We start from the raw sequence: 17,528 nt of genomic DNA on the forward strand, positions 1-17,528 counted from the left end.
AGACGGGCAGGAGGAAAGCAGGGGGGAAAGCATAGGGAAGAGTGGGGAAATGCTTGTAAAAGTCTCAAAGGCTATCATGCAAAAGTTGGGACACATCTAAACTGGCCACTTAAGTCAATTACAAACTGGAGTTGGTTTGCCATGTAGATGATTATGTAGAAAATCCTGAAACCAGTTTGAGGTCTGGATGGTGAATACATAAACACAGAACACTGGTGCATGTTAAGGGCTGTCTTTCACATGCTTTTGTGGGCATTCGTAGTCTGGCTGTGACAGTTTGAAGTTAGGTTCAAACTGCATTAAATGGAAAGTGTAGACATGACCTTGGACCAGACATTGGGTCCTTTTACGGTACATAGTTATAGTGTTGTAATTTCACTTTTATTGTCAAGGTAATATCCCATAAAGAGATCTAAAGTTTAGGGAGGTATATATTGATTTCTCTGCGAGAGTTCTAATGTCTCACCTAACTATCAATCCCCAAATTCCTTAGGTTTCAGCTAGGACAAAGATGGAATCATAATGCTTTAACCTTGTGGTGTGAAAGAGTCTCGTTCTCTGTTGTGGTGTGAAAGAGTCTGATTAAAACAAACAGAAAGAAAGATCTTGGCTAAACTTTTATGAATTCATCTAAGCTCTTCATGACTGGAGGGATGGAAGCAGAGATTGGATATCTATCTTCTAGGAGTTGCTGCAGTTGCACCCTGTAGATCACTACCTAAATTGTGCAGGCTATTTCCAATAACCTATCCAAATCTAAGATATCAGGTCTGACTTAATGTTTAGAAAAATAAAGAGTCTAAACTCTGTGGATTAAATAAAATAAAATAACAATTCAACCCACCAGGTTTCTATGATATGTCAGTGATGCTCGGGAGAGAAGGGAGTATGTTATAAGCTTGTACTGGTTTCAGAGAAAAGACATTTGAGCCCTATTTGCTCTTCATAGCTTATGGGAACTCTGTTGAAATTAATGAGCATTAGATAAATGTTCTGATTTCCTGACTGAACATTCTTGTTTATTCAACTAGAATCTGTAGCTTTGCAATAGTCGGGAAATCTGAGAAGCTGATGCTAGCTTAGTTCACAGTGCCTTTTAACTTCCTACATTTTTATCTGCCTTGGTGTACAGATAATGATTTGGTTTCTTCTGCACATCTTTTTTTCCCTGTGATGTTTTCAAATTCCATGAGGGGAACATAGTCATCTTTTGAAAGACAACCTGTCTTTAGTAAAAGGACAGCATAGCAGCATCTGAGATTTTTCAGACTTTATCCTAATTCTGTCATAGATGAAAATAATAAGACAGATGAGGACATATGAAAAGGCATTGGCTAAAAGAAGAGTAATAGGTTCAATGATATTCATGCCACCTGAAAAGTGAAGGCCAGCTGAGGTCACAACTGGCCTTTCTTGGCACTATTGGCTGCTGTTAAGGGCTTTTGAATCTGGGAAGCACTGGTACATGCCAGACGTCTTCAAATTCAACAGTATTTATTATAACAGAAACAGAGCAACTCTGGTTGACTTCTGTATTGAGCACTAGGAACTTAATGAAACAATTGGTGGTACAATTTCATGAACCCCAGGATGAACTTAGGCTTTGCAAAGCTCTACTAGACACCAGTTGGTCTTTCTGGCTTTTCTTCAGAATAAAAGCATTAATTTTTGTTCTTCTTTATGGGCTTATCTCTTGAAGAGGTCATACCCAATACAGAGATGACAGCAAACATTCTTTATATAGTAACCATTACATTTTAATCCTACCTTATTTGGAAATAAAAACACTTCATTGTACACCACCATGAGGCTTCCTTCTGAGGAAACTAAACTCAGACAATACACTAAAATCATATAAAGACAATATTTCTTTCTCTTTTTTTTTTGAATGAATGGTTTCTGGGTTTATTTATTTCCTGCATTTGTAACCCGCCCTTCTCACCCTCGAGGGGGGACTCAGGGCGGCGTCACAGCAAGCATCATTTGGTGCTGTCCCAATTATAAACCTTCAACAATGCAATTAAAACATTAAACAATTGATTAAAACAATTAGTTAAAACAGTTAATTAAAACAGTCAATTAAAACAATTGATTAAAACAGGCCAATTAAAATCCAAATCCAGGTCCTGGTCAATTCATTATTACAAGTTGCTTAAATCTTAACTTGAATGCCTTGCTTTTTGATGTTTATTTATTTCTGTATAAGCTACATTGTACCAAACATTACTTTTCCTTTTTTTAAGATTTAAATTATTTGAACATGATATGAAAAAAATCATGTTTATTTGTGAAAAAATGCAACACACATCCATAGGGAATTCCTTGCATGTTTGATTAAAGATCTTCAGATATCAAGAGTGAAAAGCAACTTTCTTGGGACCATGTAAGGGATGTGTCATTTGAAGAATACAGGACTAAGTAGAGGAGTGACCAAAGTTAGTCGTGTATGAGTAGAAACAGTTATCTGTTTCATTCCTTGGAATGGTCTTAAAGGGAAGCAGCTTGCTACCCAAAGAGCAAATAGTTCATTGTTTACATGGGACAGATTAATTCAGGACATTTATACCCCTGAGCTGTCCCAGAACCAGCACATACCTTGTCTAGATAGTCCATCCCATTCCCTTGCAGGCTCATCCCCTTGTTGGTGAGTTGCCTCTGCTGTTCCTCACTGTCCATGGAGCTCCCTACAAGCACCTGGACATCAGAGTCACTTCATAATAACTGGGCAGCTACATGATCAACAAGTAAGAGGAAAACAATGGTTATAATAAGTACATGTTTGTGTCACCATAAATTTGAAATGACTTGAATGTACACAACTAGAAATGAACAAATCAGTTTCACTTGTTTTTCCCACACTACAGTTTTGTAGATGTGAACAAATACTAGTTGGAAGCCAACTGAAGCAAAATTCTCAGCTTCTCTAACATGCACATTGATTTTTTGCATTTCTGGTGTGAATTCCAAAGGGGGGAAACTCCAAATTTCACCACAGATCCAAGGAAACTAGTCACAGCAAGGAAATGTATGGGTTCTTTATTAAACATTTTGTGCATGTGTGAAAAATAGAGGTGTGCTGGCTCTCTTCAATCTACAAGAGAAGAGATTCCATCTGAACATGAGAAAGAACTTCCTGACTGTGAGAGCCGTTCAGCAGTGGAACTCTCTGCCCCAGAGTGTGGTGGAGGCTCCTTCTTTGGAAGCTTTTAAACAGAGGCTGGATGGCTATCTGTCAGGGGTGATTTGAATGCAATATTTATTTATTTATTATTTACTTTATTTGTATACCGCTGTTCTCAGCCCTCACAGCGGTTAACAGCAGAACAGCAAAAATTCAATGCTACAACAACACGGTATATAAAAACAATTAACATCATAAACACATTAAACAATTAACAACAATAACCATTCACTGGTGTCTCATAACAAAAACATGATCCAGATTCGTCATCTATTGTTCCATTCCTATGTTCATTACACTCATTGCACTGTCTATTCAAACGCCTGTTGAAATAGCCAGGTCTTCACCTTTTTCCGGAATACCATTAGCGATGGGGCCGATCTAATGTCAGTGGGAAGGGCGTTCCACAGCCTAGGAGCCACCACCGAGAAGGCCCTATCTCTCGTCCCCGCCAGCCGTGCTTGTGTAGCAGGCGGGATCGAGAGCAGGGCCTCCCCGGATGATCTCAGTCCTGGTGGGTTCATAGGCAGAGATGTGATCAATATTCCTGCTTCTTGGCAGGGGGTTGGACTGGATGGCCCATGAGGTCTCTTCCAACTCTTTGATTCTATGATCATATACTAAAAATTATACCAGAGGTTCCTTGTGCAAACTCTTATTGATCTCAGAAATGTAGTTTTTGTCCTGAAGAAACATCATTACTTGCAAATGTATGTGAAATATTCATTCCTTGGGTTATTGCTGGCATAATTTTTGAATGTTCCTTTTTCAAAGCAGTTCCACACTCCTTAACAGGCTATTAAGTATATCATGTTTAAATGTCTGGTTGCATCAATCATTCCTTCCTTGACCCCGTGGTCATTTTTTTTCCACTGGAGTGAAAAATATATCCACTCCAGAAAAGGTGTATAATGAATTGCAGAGAGATTTCTTTTTTCTCCAGATAGTTGCCAAAATGTAAGCTTATACTTTAATGAAAAATGTTGCTAACTTGATTTTGGAAATGTTGTGACCTAGAAGCCTGACATTCTGAGTTACAATGTCTTGGTAGAAAATAAAGGGGAATTATTTTGATAGGCTTCAAGGTTGATGTAATTTTCTTAGCTATAAATTACATTGTCAGGGTTTTACTTGAGTGAAGAGCAGTAATTTGTGATTTTGAACTTGCTCTGCCAGTGATATAAAAGGACATTAAATTGCTATTGTGCAAATAAGTGTTTGGGAGGGAAATAGATGGCAAAGCAGGAAGCCATTGCCTGTAGTTATGGCAAACTTCCCATCTAAGATCAGATGTTCTGGCAGTAAGAATCAGATGTGTCACAGGAAAGCAGACCTCTGAATCCAAATAGACAAAGGTTATTGTATTATTGAAACTGTTTTGGACTTTTAAAAGAATAGAAAAATATGAGGTATGAAAGCATTCCACATGTGTGGGTGGATGGATATATGTGAAGCTTTACAATTATGTTTTTTTGTCAAGGTCCACTATTTTCTCATTCCTGAAACAATAAATATGGGATATTGTAAGATTTAGTCATTAGAAACCCAGGTTCCTATCCACAATCAGCCATGAGGATTTTGAGCAAATTGCTATTTCTGTTTCACGGGGCTATTGTGAGATAAGCAAAGTACTATAGGAATAATAAGTAATAGCAGCAATAATTACAGCCACATTTTTTCAGTTGTAACATGCTATAAATTGTAAGGCACACCCTAATTTCAACAAAAATACATAAGATACACTTGTGATTCTAAGACAGGCCCATTTTTAGAGATGTTTTTCTAGGAAAAAAGTGAGTCTTAGAATCAAAGAAATACAGTATACAGTATTATTATAGGACTCTATTTTGAACAATAGTCAACCATCTACATTCACTGGGATTAGGGGTGCAAAACCCCCACAAAAGTAGAAAAACACACATTTTTTAACCTTAGAAAATATATTTATATGAATATCTAGGGCCCCTTCCACACAGCTGCATAAAATCCATGCTTAACTGGATTAAGTGGTAGTGTGGACCCAAATAACCCAGTTCAAAGCAGATATTGTGGATCATCTGCCTTGATATTCTGACTTATATGACTGTGTGGAAGGGGCCCAGGTCTTTCAGCACAGTACTACAGTTAAAAGTTTTGAGATGACAAAATCAATACATTACTTTTAAAAGGAAATTGTCTTTTACAAATGAGTTTTTTAAAGTATATGTTCAGGTGGGTGGATATATGCACACATTTGTGTGCATGTGTATAGATGTTCTGATCTGGGATCAGATCATACATTTTTCAGTTTGATTCAAAATAATGAAATCAGCTATTGCTGCAAAAAGGGCACTTATTATTGATTATGTGTTCTGCAGCTCTTTACAGATGAGAAAGCTCCATTTTCCCACATAAACACAGCTGGGCCCAAAAGCTAGAGGGAAAAATCTGGAATACAGGTGGGAAAAGTGAGGTCCATAGGCTACATGCAGCCCTTAAAACTCATTTTTCTGGGCATTACCCTGAAACTCCTTTTTCTAAATCCCAAACAACACCCCACTGCAATTTTCAGATAGATTTTCAACCAAATGCCAAAAATATCTAGAAATGCTGTGGTTTAGTTATTCCACAACTTTTAGAAGGTGAAAGATGGCCTTTGTCTTGCATATTAAAAATCCCATTGTGTAGATTTCTTCACAACTCCTACATTCCCATTTGATTCAAAAGTCAGTTAAAATGGAGACCAGGAGTGATTTGATTTCACTTTAGATTCACCTAGATGCATCAGTGCACTCATGGGACATGTTTGGGGATGGCAATTGGCCCATGCCTTGGGTAGTTGCTTATTGTTACCCTAGGTCTCTGGGTTCAATTCTGTATGTGCACCTCCCACCTTGATTACAATATGTTGCTGAGAGAAGAAGAATGTCATGATGTAAACTTACACCTACACAATGGAATGTCTAATATGCAGGCACAAAGGCAAGGGCCATCTTTCATCTCCTAAATGTTGTGGGAAATAGAAAAAACTGAGAGAGCTCAAGTGAAAATAGATCAATGCACTTTCCCATTTGAAATATTTTAAGAAATATTTCAAAAAAGCAAAACCCCAAGTGTTTATTTTCTTATTTACTGGAAAGTTCTGCCAAAATCAATGGCTTTAGCAAGTACAAAGTAGTTTCAGCACTATGGACACTTGTATAGCAGCCACTGGCCCTGTAGTCTGGAAACTATATGCCAGTGGTTGTGTTGTACACACTGTAGTGTGTTTTGTTAGAGTTCCATGGCACATGGGTGAAGCACAGCATGTTGGCATTACTTAGGTTTTGTGCATTACTTAGGATTTCTTCAGTGGTGTCATAGAATCATAGAATCATAGAATCAAAGAGTTGGAAGATACCTCATGGGCCATCCAGTCCAACCCCCTGCCAAGAAGCAGGAATGATGCATTCAAATCACCCCTGACAGATGGCCATCCAGCCTCTGTTTAAAAACTTCCAAAGAAGGAGCCTCCACCACACTCCGGGGCAGAGAATTCCACTGCTGAACGGCTCTCACAGTCAGGAAGTTCTTCCTCGTGTTCAGATGGAATCTCCTCTCTTGTAGTTTGAAGCCATTGTTCCGCGTCCTAGTCTCCAAGGAAGCAGAAAACAAGCTTGCTCCCTCCTCCCTGTGGCTTCCTCTCACATATTTATACATGGCTATCATATCTCCTCTCAGCCTTCTCTTCTTCAGGCTAAACATGCCCAGCTCCTTAAGCTGCTCCTCATAGGGCTTGTTCTCCAGACCCTTGATCATTTTAGTCGCCCTCCTCTGGACACATTCCAGCTTGTCAATATCTCTCTTGAATTGTGGTGCCCAGAATTGGACACAATATTTCAGGTGTGGTCTAACCAAAGCAGAATAGAGGGGTAGCATTACTTCCCTTGATCTAGACACTATGCTCCTATTGATGCAGGCCAAAATACCATTGGCTTTTTTTGCCACCACATCACATTGTTGGCTCATGTTTAACTTGTTGTCCACGAGGACTCCAAGATCTTTTTCACACGTACTGCTCTTGAGCCAGGTGTCCCCCATTTTGTATTTTTGCATTTCGTTTTTTCCTGCCAAAGTGGAGTATCTTGCATTTGTCACTGTTGAACTTCATTTTGTTAGTTTCGGCCCATCTCTCTAATCTGTCAAGATCGTTTTGAATCCTGCTCCTGTCCTCTGGAGTATTGGCTATCCCTCCCAATTTGGTGTCGTCTGCAAACTTGATGATCATGCCTTCTAGCCCTTCATCTGTTGAACAGGACCGGGCCCAGGACAGAACCCTGCGGCACTCCACTTGTCACTTCTTTCCAAGATGAAGAGGAAGCATTGGTGAGCACCCTCTGGGTTCGTCCATTTAACCAATTACAGATCCACCTCACCGTAGTTTTGCCTAGCCCACATTGGATTAGTTTGTTTGCCAGAAGGTCATGGGGGACCTTGTCGAAGGCCTTACTGAAATCCAGGTACGCCACATCCACAGCATTCCCTGCATCTATCCAGCTTGTAACTCTATCGAAAAAAGAGATCAGATTAGTCTGGCATGACTTGTTTTTGATAAATCCATGTTGACTATTAGCAATGACCACATTTGTTTCTAAGTGTTTGCAGACCACTTCCTTAACAATCTTTTCCAGAATCTTGCCTGGTATCGATGTGAGGCTGACCGGACGGTAATTGTTTGGGTCATCCTTTTTTCCCTTCTTGAAGATTGGGACCACATTGGCTCACCTCCAATCTGCTGGAACTTCTCCTGTTCTCCAAGAACTCTCAAAGATGGTTGCCAATGGTTCCGAAATGACTTCTGCTAGTTCCTTCAGTACTCTTGGGTGTAGTTGATCTGGCCCTGGGGACTTGAACTCATTTAGAGCGGCCAGGTATTCCTGGATGACTTGTTTCCCAATTTGGGGTTGGATGTCTTCTAATCCCTCATCCACTCCATCTTGCTGAGGTTGAAGATGACCTTCTTTTTGTGAGAAGACCAAGGCAAAGAAGGCATTAAGTAGTTCTGCCTTTTCCCTGCCCCCTGTCAGCATTGCCCCATCTTCTCCTCGAAGAGGCCCTATCGCCTCCTTGTTTTTCCTTTTTCTACTGACATAAGAAAAGAAGCCCTTTTTATTGTTTTTAATGTCCCTGGCAAGCCTGAGTGCGTTTTGTGCTTTAGCCTTGTGGACCTTTTCCCTACAGCTGTTGGCTATTTGTTTGAATTCTTCTTTGGTGATTTCTCCCTTTTTCCACTTCTTGTGCATGTCTCTTTTGTGTCTTAGCACAGTTAGAACTTCTTTGGACATCCATTCTGGCTTCTTTGCACTTGTCCTATTTTTCTCTTTGTTGGCACAGTTTGCAATTGTGTCTTGAGTATTTCACTCTTGAAAAATTCCCATCCATCCGTAACTCTCTTATCTTTTAGTATCTGTGTCCACGGAATGCTGCTCAGCGTTTCCTTCATTTTGGCTTCCAAGTCAATGAGATTTGAGTCTCTTCTGGGTTTTATTCCAAATGTTTAAAAAGTCATCTGAGGTGCTCTACTTATTTTGGACACCGAGTTCAGCACCTTAGGGCAGATTCACCATCCTAATAATTTAAACTTCAAAGCTGTTATTCCGTTTCATGCTGGTCAGGTTGGTGCTTTTAGGACTCCTTAAAAGTAGACAGCTTGAAAAACTTGCACACTCTATATTACGATATCTCTCGATAGACATTATTCTACTTAAGCCTGTAACACTATTTAAGTTCATAAAATTATAATACTAATAAATACAAAGAAAAACATTCTCTTTCTGTATTGTATAGGTTTACAGATTCTAAGTGATATAGCTGAAGTGATGTTTACAAAATCATAATTCAAGTCAAACATTTCAATATTACCATATTATATTGACAATGGATTATATTTGATGCTTAACTAAGAAGAAATCCACATTAAAGTAAACTGTCCATTAATCTTTTATATATCAGAATGATCAGGTGCCAAGAGAGGAAAAAGGAGGGGGAATTTAAAAGTTGAATAAGATTTCAGACTCTCAACACTTTCTAGGTTAAGTAATTATACAAATTGACATAGTGGAGAATAATGGTTCCATGAATATTTAACCCATCTGAGATTAAGAATAAACTATATGTGTGAGTAGAATGCAATGCCACAGCAATGACTGCTTAAATATTAAAATCCATAGCCACATTGTACCTCTTACACTTCAGAGGTTTTCTTCAGTGGTTTTCTATATGTTTGATTTGTCACATGAAGACTGGTAATTGTATAAAACATGACAGAAGCATGTGAAAGAGTAGAACCTATGCATTTGTTGCACTCCAGAACAGGAATAACCCTCTGACTTTAAATACCACACATTGAGTAGGAAAACAATCATTTTTATTGGAGATAAGTAAAAACAGCTAGGTAAAAATATGCTTTAAGAAAATAGGTAAGTCCAAAAAGGTAGGAAGATAAACAGGAACAAAGTATTCCAAGGCAGGGTTCAGCAAAGTTAAAAAGCAAAGTCCAGACTTTTATAACAAAATCCACAGAGGCAGGAAAACACAGCATGAATATATAATTCCAAGAGACAAAGAGTCAAACCATGAACAAGAAATCCTAAACACAGCATGAATATATAATTCCAAGAGACAAAGAGTCAAACCATGAACAAGAAATCCTTAACATGAATCTTCCAAGCAAGGCTTCCATGGAACAGGAAGAAGGGCTTGGCAGGGTTCTGAAACAATGCTTCATCTGACCATTATTTACCCTGGAGAGAACTTTATATCCCAACACCCAGAAATTGGTTTCACTTTCCTTGACTGTTTCTCACCCTTATCTCTTGTAGCCTAGCAGAACAGCGAAAACCTTGGCTGAGCTGTCTGTTCTGGCTAAATTCCAGCTGTCTGTCTATCTGCTCATTATCTATCTGCTCATTAGTTCTTCCAGGGGTCAAGTTGTTTTCAAACCCCAAATCTTGGGAACTCTCTGGGTCAGAGAGTAAACTATCATCCCTATACCCTGTAGGAACATTCTCATGGGAAACTACACTTTGAACCGGTGTCCCTATGTCATTCTCTGCATTAATATCATTGACCAAATCATCTCCATCTTGACCCTCCGTGACATCATTCCCCACATCAGAAGCACCTTGATCCTGAAGCACAAACACAGGCTGAACTCCAACAGCATTTCCTTTTGATGACATTGTTATTTGATCTCTAGCAGTCAAACAATCCAATAGTGGATGACCTGAGGTGTGTTCCATTTTCCATGTTGTCTAAGTCTTGCCTGTAATCAACCTCTTTCTTTTTCTCTTAACAAAGCTTCAAGGCTCTTCTCACACATTTTGGTAGTTTGTACAGCCAGACCACTAGTCAGATGATGGACCATACTAAACCAGTGACCATACTAAAGCAGGTGCCTATGTGGTGTTGGATAAGGATTGTACCTTTTGTGGTCTTGTATCAATATGTTTATCCATCCAAACATCTGATCAGAAATTATGCATTTGTAGATCGTACACATAAAAGCTGTTGTCATATATAACATAAAAAGAAATTATCTCTAAAAATACCAAATATTACTGCAGGAAAGCAAGATGTATAAATCTCTCAGTGAAAAACTGCAGTGCTAGCCTTTTTGACTGAAGATATGTTTGTTTTTGTTGTGGTTAGGGAAAGTGGTCTCATGTGCTACGTCTTCACTCTTGGCTAAGTAAGCTAAATCATTCTATTTCTTCTTAGAACTGAAACATGAAATCCATGTTTGGAGACTAACAGCCCAGCGAATTAACCCTGCCAGCAGAGAAGAGACCGCTGTAAAGTGCCTCTTAATGCAAAAAGTTCTTACTCTGGAGCTCCTGCTGAAGAAAAAACTCAAGACATTCCATAGGTATGCCTATTTTTGAGATCGCATCTTCCTCTATGAACCAGTATATTCTTTAAGATCATCTGGGGAGGCTCTGCTCTCGCTTCTGCCGCCATCTCAAGCGTGGCTGGTGGGAATGAGAGAAGGGGCCTTCTCGGTGGTGGCCCCTCGGCTTTGGAACTTGCTATCCAAGGAGATTAGATTGGCACCTACCCTTTCCATTTTCCACAAGGAATTAAAAACCTGGATGTTCTGCTTTCCCTGGGCACTGTCTAGGAACGATTGCACATTCCTGTTCCTTCGCACTCAGCACTTCATCTTTCAGCCATTATATTGTTTTTAAAATGTATTTTGTGATTGTAATGGTTTTTTTATGTTGTTGCTGATTTTATTTTGTTTCATTTTATTTTATTGTTTGTGTTTTAATCTGTATTTTCGGGCTTGTCCCCTTGTAAGCCGCCCTGAGTCCCTTTAGGGAGATGGTGGTAGGGTATAAAAATAAAGTTATTATTATTACTATTATAGGTAGGACCTATAAGAGCTCCCCATTTAAAACAAAGAACAGAGGCCCAGTCAGCTCTTGGATGATTGCATTTTTCAAACTGTTTGGAAACAGGTTTTATCTGGTTGCTGGGGTCCACTAGAAAAAAAAATGATTTCTTCCACTCCATCACCCCACATGTGTCATTTGCATCTGGAACAGAGGAAAGTTACACAGGGGAAGACAGGAAGTAGAGGTGTGCTCATACAATTTTCGTATTTCCATAAAACCTTTCAAAAAAGATGAATACATGCAAATGTAATGTGGTAATCAGGGAAATATATTTGAAAAAACTCATTTATATTAAAGTTACATGGGTTCGATAGGTATGTTGTAGTTGCTTTTGAATGCATATTTAACAGCCAGTCTTTGTGCTACTGTCATGCTGTGAGTTGAACAACAGGAACCCTGTCTCACTTCATTGCTACAGAGTTTTATATGAGCCATTGGAAGCATCCTATTGAATCATGGGATTTGTGGTTTGCTGATGCTCTAGAATTCCCCAGTTGACTTGAATCCTCTACCCTGGACCAGTTTGGCTTTCGTGCTACAAACCTGAGTTTTGCTTCTTCAGAAGCTTTTTTTTCTGAAAAGAAAAAAAAACACATCACAAAAAACCTATTGATTTGCCACTGGAGTTCTTTCCATTCAGTCTCATGCCTCTGACCCCCCCTTCCTAGAGCAAAATGATTTATCCAGGAAAGCAGGCTTGTTTACCCATTCTCTTCATAGCACGTACACAAATATGTTAGGAGACATTTGGCTACTATGACATGCATTGGTGTTTAGTTTTGCACACTAAAATGCCACTGCATGTGGTGGTAGGAACTCATTGTGTGGTATACCACAAAAAGTGTCCAAACTCTTGACCAACACTTTGTGATGTTTTTGTAAAGGCCTGTGATTTAGGAATGTTGATGGCTATGTCATGCATATAGTTGTGTAGATAATACTGGATCACCATAAAAACTACACAAATTTGGTTGAGCGACTCATGATTAACATCATCACAGTTCATAATTCATATTTCTAATGCATATGATCAAAATACATTGGAAACCTTCCATCACACAGGATATTCTGGAGAGCTAAATTCCCTATTTCACAGGAAAGATAAAATGACCCAAGGCTAAGCCTTATAGAGCACATCTGTTTACATTGAAATAACTCAGATTCCTTTTGGCATGCTTTCACTAAGCACAACTGAGCACAGAATTGCTGTTGTAGTAATTTGTGGCAAAATAGATGGCCATACTGCTATTCTGTGACAGTTCTGAAAAATCTGCCTGTTTTCTTTTGGTGTCAAATACCATATGTGGATTTTTCTTTCAGACAAATCTCGCAAGAAGATAAAAACTGGGAAACAAATATCCAGGAGCTTCAAAAAAAGGTAAATGAATTATAGAATCATAGAGTCAGAAGAGATTATAAGAACCAGCCAGTTCAGTCTTCCATCATGAAGGAATACACAATCAAAGCACTCCTGATAGATAGCAATCCGGCCTTTGTTTAAAAACCTCTAGAGAAAGAGACTCTGCCAGACTCTCATGCAATTGTTTTCCTATTTATGACAAATTCTCCCCACTATACTTTATAATTAATTACTTCTGTGGAATATCCAGTACAGTTGAGTTCTATAACATTGAATAAAACCCTGCTTTCTCCTCTTCCTTGCTTCTTTCACTGTTTGAAAGAAGTATCACAGTGGATGAAAAAAAATACTGGACCACCGTGGGACTTAATTGTTCCTTACAGAATAACAAAGGCCAAACATCCATATCATATTTTCATAATACAAATCTAGGCTCATACTCCTGAATTACTGACATTTTGCCATCCCTTGTGTATCTATCTGCCAGTGTGCCTTTTAATTTCCACATTGGTCAGTGAAGAATCCACAGTGGATTTTTTTCATCTTCACAGAATAAAGCTTGATGGAACTGGCAAATTGGGACATATTGCCCAAGAACGTGAAACTGCATGGCTGGAATTTTGTTGATACTTCCAACTATATTAGGTTTGTTCAGTCCATTGTGGAATGGTTTGTCAACTTGAGGGTAAATGTAATTGATTCAATGGCTCTTCTCTAAACAGGACAAACAGTAGGATTTAAGGCCTGGTGAATTATTTTCTATAATTTATAATTTTTAGATCTCTAAGACTCATTACATTTCTATTAAAATGGATTAGTTTGGAATTTCTTACTCTGTGTGTTTTTGAGTGTGTGATGCTCACTAGTATTTTAAAATGAGGGCAATATCATGATAATTTAACCGAATTATAAGTTTTCTTAGTCATGGCATGAAAGGGTTCAGGTTTTTCTCCATTTAAAAGTCAACTGACCCAAGATTTAGGGATTTTTTTTAAAAAATGTGGGCTTTTTTTTTACACTAAAGTTGCCCAGTAGGGAGAGAATGTATTCATTCTTGCATGTGAAAATAACATAAGCAAGGCTCTTCATCCTAGCATGTACAAAGAGAATTCTTGTGCTCAGTAAGCTGGAAAACATGAAAATTGAACAGATCTTGGAAAATGTACTTCTTTGGACAATAACACTGTCCGTCCTGGCTGGAAGATTCTGGAAGTTATGCTTCAAAGAAGTACCTTTTCTAAATTTGATTAGGAATGCTAACTTTTCCCATCTCACTGGCATTTGTGCAATGCTCTGAAACAGAAATGAAAGATTGGACTGATGAAGGTAGAAAATGGAGCCAAAAGCAAAGGCTCATAATTTTTTTTGGAAAAGATATATTTCTCAGCTGCTTCACACATAATGTACTTTGATACATTTAAGAGTACGAAATGTGTGAAAGTTAAATACAGAATGTGTCTGAGATGTGTAATTTGTTGTGAGTATAAGCACCGGAATACTATGATTGGCTGTTGTCACTTCTCATGGGCAAAATAGTCCATTACACATATCATGTGATCTTATATGATGTGATATATTTATGAATTTCACCTGTTCTGCTACATAGAAAGGTGTATATGGGATTTTGAAAGTGGTTCAGTAAAGTATGTATCTTCAAGTCATCTGGATGTTCTTAGAGAATACTCAGAGATGGCTTGTAATTATCTTCCTCTAAGACAGCCTACAGCTCCTGGTCTTTCCAAATACTAACCATATCAGACACTGCTTAACTTCTGAGATCAGATGGGATCTGGTACCTTTGGGATATTTAGGTAGCTTACCAAAGTAAGCAGAAGTGCCATCTCATGTACCTAAATGTAAATTTATAGTAGAAATTAACTATAGAAAATTTGTTTTACTTCTCCACATATTAGAAATAAATTGAAAAAAATGTTTTATTCCAAACCCATTAATTAATACACATGCAGTATGCTTTTATTTGTGTAACCACAGAGAAGACTTTGTCACCTTTAGACTAAAAACAGTGAGATACACCAAACTTTACAATACACAAACCTTATTACGGTCCATGGACCCACATCTGTTAAGTAGATAACATACAGGAGTTAACAGATCACGCATATTCGAGGAAATATACAATACAGGCACATACTACACAGTGCCATGTAAGTTCTTTGCAGTGGCAGCAAGGCTGAGAAAGAGCTTAGTCTCTTTCTCAGCCTTGCTGTCACTGCAAAGAACTTTGCCACCGTTAGGGTCACCCTGTGGTGCTTGTCCTCCAAAAGATGTCTGACCTTCCCTTGCGGGGAATAGGTCAGGATTGGGTGTAGGAGTTGGCCTTGTTGAGCCGAGTAATAGTGACACTGCAACAAGATGTGTTCTAATTATTCTATTTCATTACCAACACACAGGCATAATATTTGGGAGTAGGGTATGCCAGATAGTCTGCCCTTTAGCAGCTCTGATGGAAATGCATTTAGTAGTCTCACTTTTGTGAAGAGTCTGTGGTAATTAGACACTGTGAGGTTGTTGAAATATTTGCATAACTTCAATGGCTCAGTGTATGGCAAGTTCAAGGATCTAGGGGAACATGATGAATTTGAGCAGGCTTTGGGCTTTCCCAGGGCAATGTCCCTCATCTGTTGCTTCAGTGATTCCTGAGCCATTTTGAAACCTAGATGCAGCAAAAGGGACACTGATAGAGCAATTGAGGTTGCTTTTCGAGCAGCTCTCCTTGCCCAAAGGGGTTGAATGGGATATACTGTGATAGGCCCATTCTCAATTTGAATGCAACTGTTTTCAGCCAAAGATTCACTTGTGGAATCCAGACCCTTGTGCTTAATAGGCATTTACCTGTTTCTAGTAACAGGACTGGGTTAGGAACACAGTACGACACGTTTAACAGGTCTCTTATAAACCTTGCTTAGATTGTATCGAAGTTTACAAATGGGTTTTTCCCACCAAATGGCTACATCAAAGAGAAGTTTCAAAGCAATTTTGGCATTAAAATTTGTTAATGCCGAGGGGACGTGTTGTCCTCCTTTGGTGTAGTAAAATCTCAGTATAGCAGCTCAGCCAGCCTTAGCTTTTTGGGTCACAATTTCTCTATGTTCTTTCCATGATAACATATGGTGGAAGGTGAGTCCCAGGTACTGAAAGCTTCATACCTGCTCTAAGTGAGATACTAGATAATGTACAGGAAAGAAAAACATTTTGCCCTCAATTTGAAATATTGTATTCACATCTCAGATGTTCTCTGTACCTTTTTAATGGATCCTCCATATAGCATTACATTATTCTTCAAGTCTTTGAACAATATGCATGTTTGAAAGCAGGAATCTGAAGAGCATTTCTCTTTTAACAAAGTTTTTCTATTCTCTCCTTTCAACAGCATCGAATAACAGACAAGATACTTCTCATCAAATGCCTGACTGTTTTAGGATTTGTTATCCTCATGTTCTTTCTCAATTCATTTGTTCCAGGAATTCACCTAGATCTTGGTAAGCTCCCTCTATCTTCTGTCTTTGTTGGAAGAATAGAAATGCTGCATTTGAATGTGCTTCATGCAGCTTTTTTCATGCATTCTTTCTCAGTGGTCCCCCCCCCCCCTATCATGCACTTGCAAAAACATATGCAAACTTATATTCTCTGGAGATGAAGAATGATAACCCACTCATAACTGTAACATTATAAAGAATGCCAATGTCCTCCATCCAAAGATCTCTTTTGTTGTTGCTAATATCTCACCAACTGCCTATGTAACAACTGAAGAAACAAAAGAAATATACCCTCTTGTGCCACTAAACCTACTATTGCTACTTTAAAAAGGGAGGGATTGAGAGAGGGAAGGAAGGGAGGGAAGAAAGAAATGAAACTTCTTTTTTCTTAGCCTCTACCTATGTATTACAATGGGTAACTGCTAGTGTTTGGTTCCAGGACCCCTTCTGAATACCAGTATCTATTGGTGCTCAAGTTCATTGCATAGAGTGGCACAGTGAAATGGTGTCCATTTTGTAATTTTTTGGCCATGATTGGTTGAATCTGGAGGCTGAATCTATTGATATGAAGGACTGACTGTATCCAAATAAATACATAAAATGAGAAGGGGGAATATGTTTATAAATGAGTAATAACATAGTTCTGAAAGTGTATTCTTCTTCCAAAGAGATCTTCCTCAAGTATTTTATTGGGAGTAGATTTTATACCTAATAGATCCCAGACAAAACTCAACCAATTTAGTGATATGCTATATTGCTAAGCTCTACTGCTGTAGTCTGCAATACTGTCCTGGGTTACAGATGACTAGAATAGATCCTTATTTCAGTGTTGTGTGCATGTTCAGGCAATAGTTTGCTGATATTATTATATAATTCCTGCAGAAGAAATAGTTTGATGAAGGACAACTTCAACTATTTTAAAAGGAGAGCAAAACTGTATACTATTAATTACAATGCAGGATTTAACTATGTAATCTCGTAGTCAAAGCCTATATTCTGATGTGTCACAATCATAGGCTAAATCACACATCTATGCTTGATATCAAATTATTTCCTTCTTTGTGTGAATCAGAAAT

General features: G+C 38.4%; 1 protein-coding gene across 2 annotated transcripts in view; it reads left to right on the plus strand.

Annotated features, from left to right (window-relative positions):
- OCA2 (OCA2 melanosomal transmembrane protein) overlaps window positions 1–17,528 on the plus strand; it is a 269,025-nt gene that overhangs the window by 118,010 nt on the left and 133,487 nt on the right. For both annotated transcript variants that reach the window (XM_060769814.2, XM_060769816.2), the window contains exons 16-18: window positions 10,919–11,066; window positions 12,916–12,973; window positions 16,347–16,455. In XM_060769814.2, the coding sequence (XP_060625797.2) occupies window positions 10,919–11,066; window positions 12,916–12,973; window positions 16,347–16,455 (315 nt within the window). The remainder of the gene's footprint in view (window positions 1–10,918; window positions 11,067–12,915; window positions 12,974–16,346; window positions 16,456–17,528) is intronic.

The sequence above is a fragment of the Anolis sagrei genome, chromosome 3 (genome assembly GCF_037176765.1).
Source record: "Anolis sagrei isolate rAnoSag1 chromosome 3, rAnoSag1.mat, whole genome shotgun sequence".
Taxonomy (NCBI): domain Eukaryota; kingdom Metazoa; phylum Chordata; class Lepidosauria; order Squamata; family Dactyloidae; genus Anolis; species Anolis sagrei.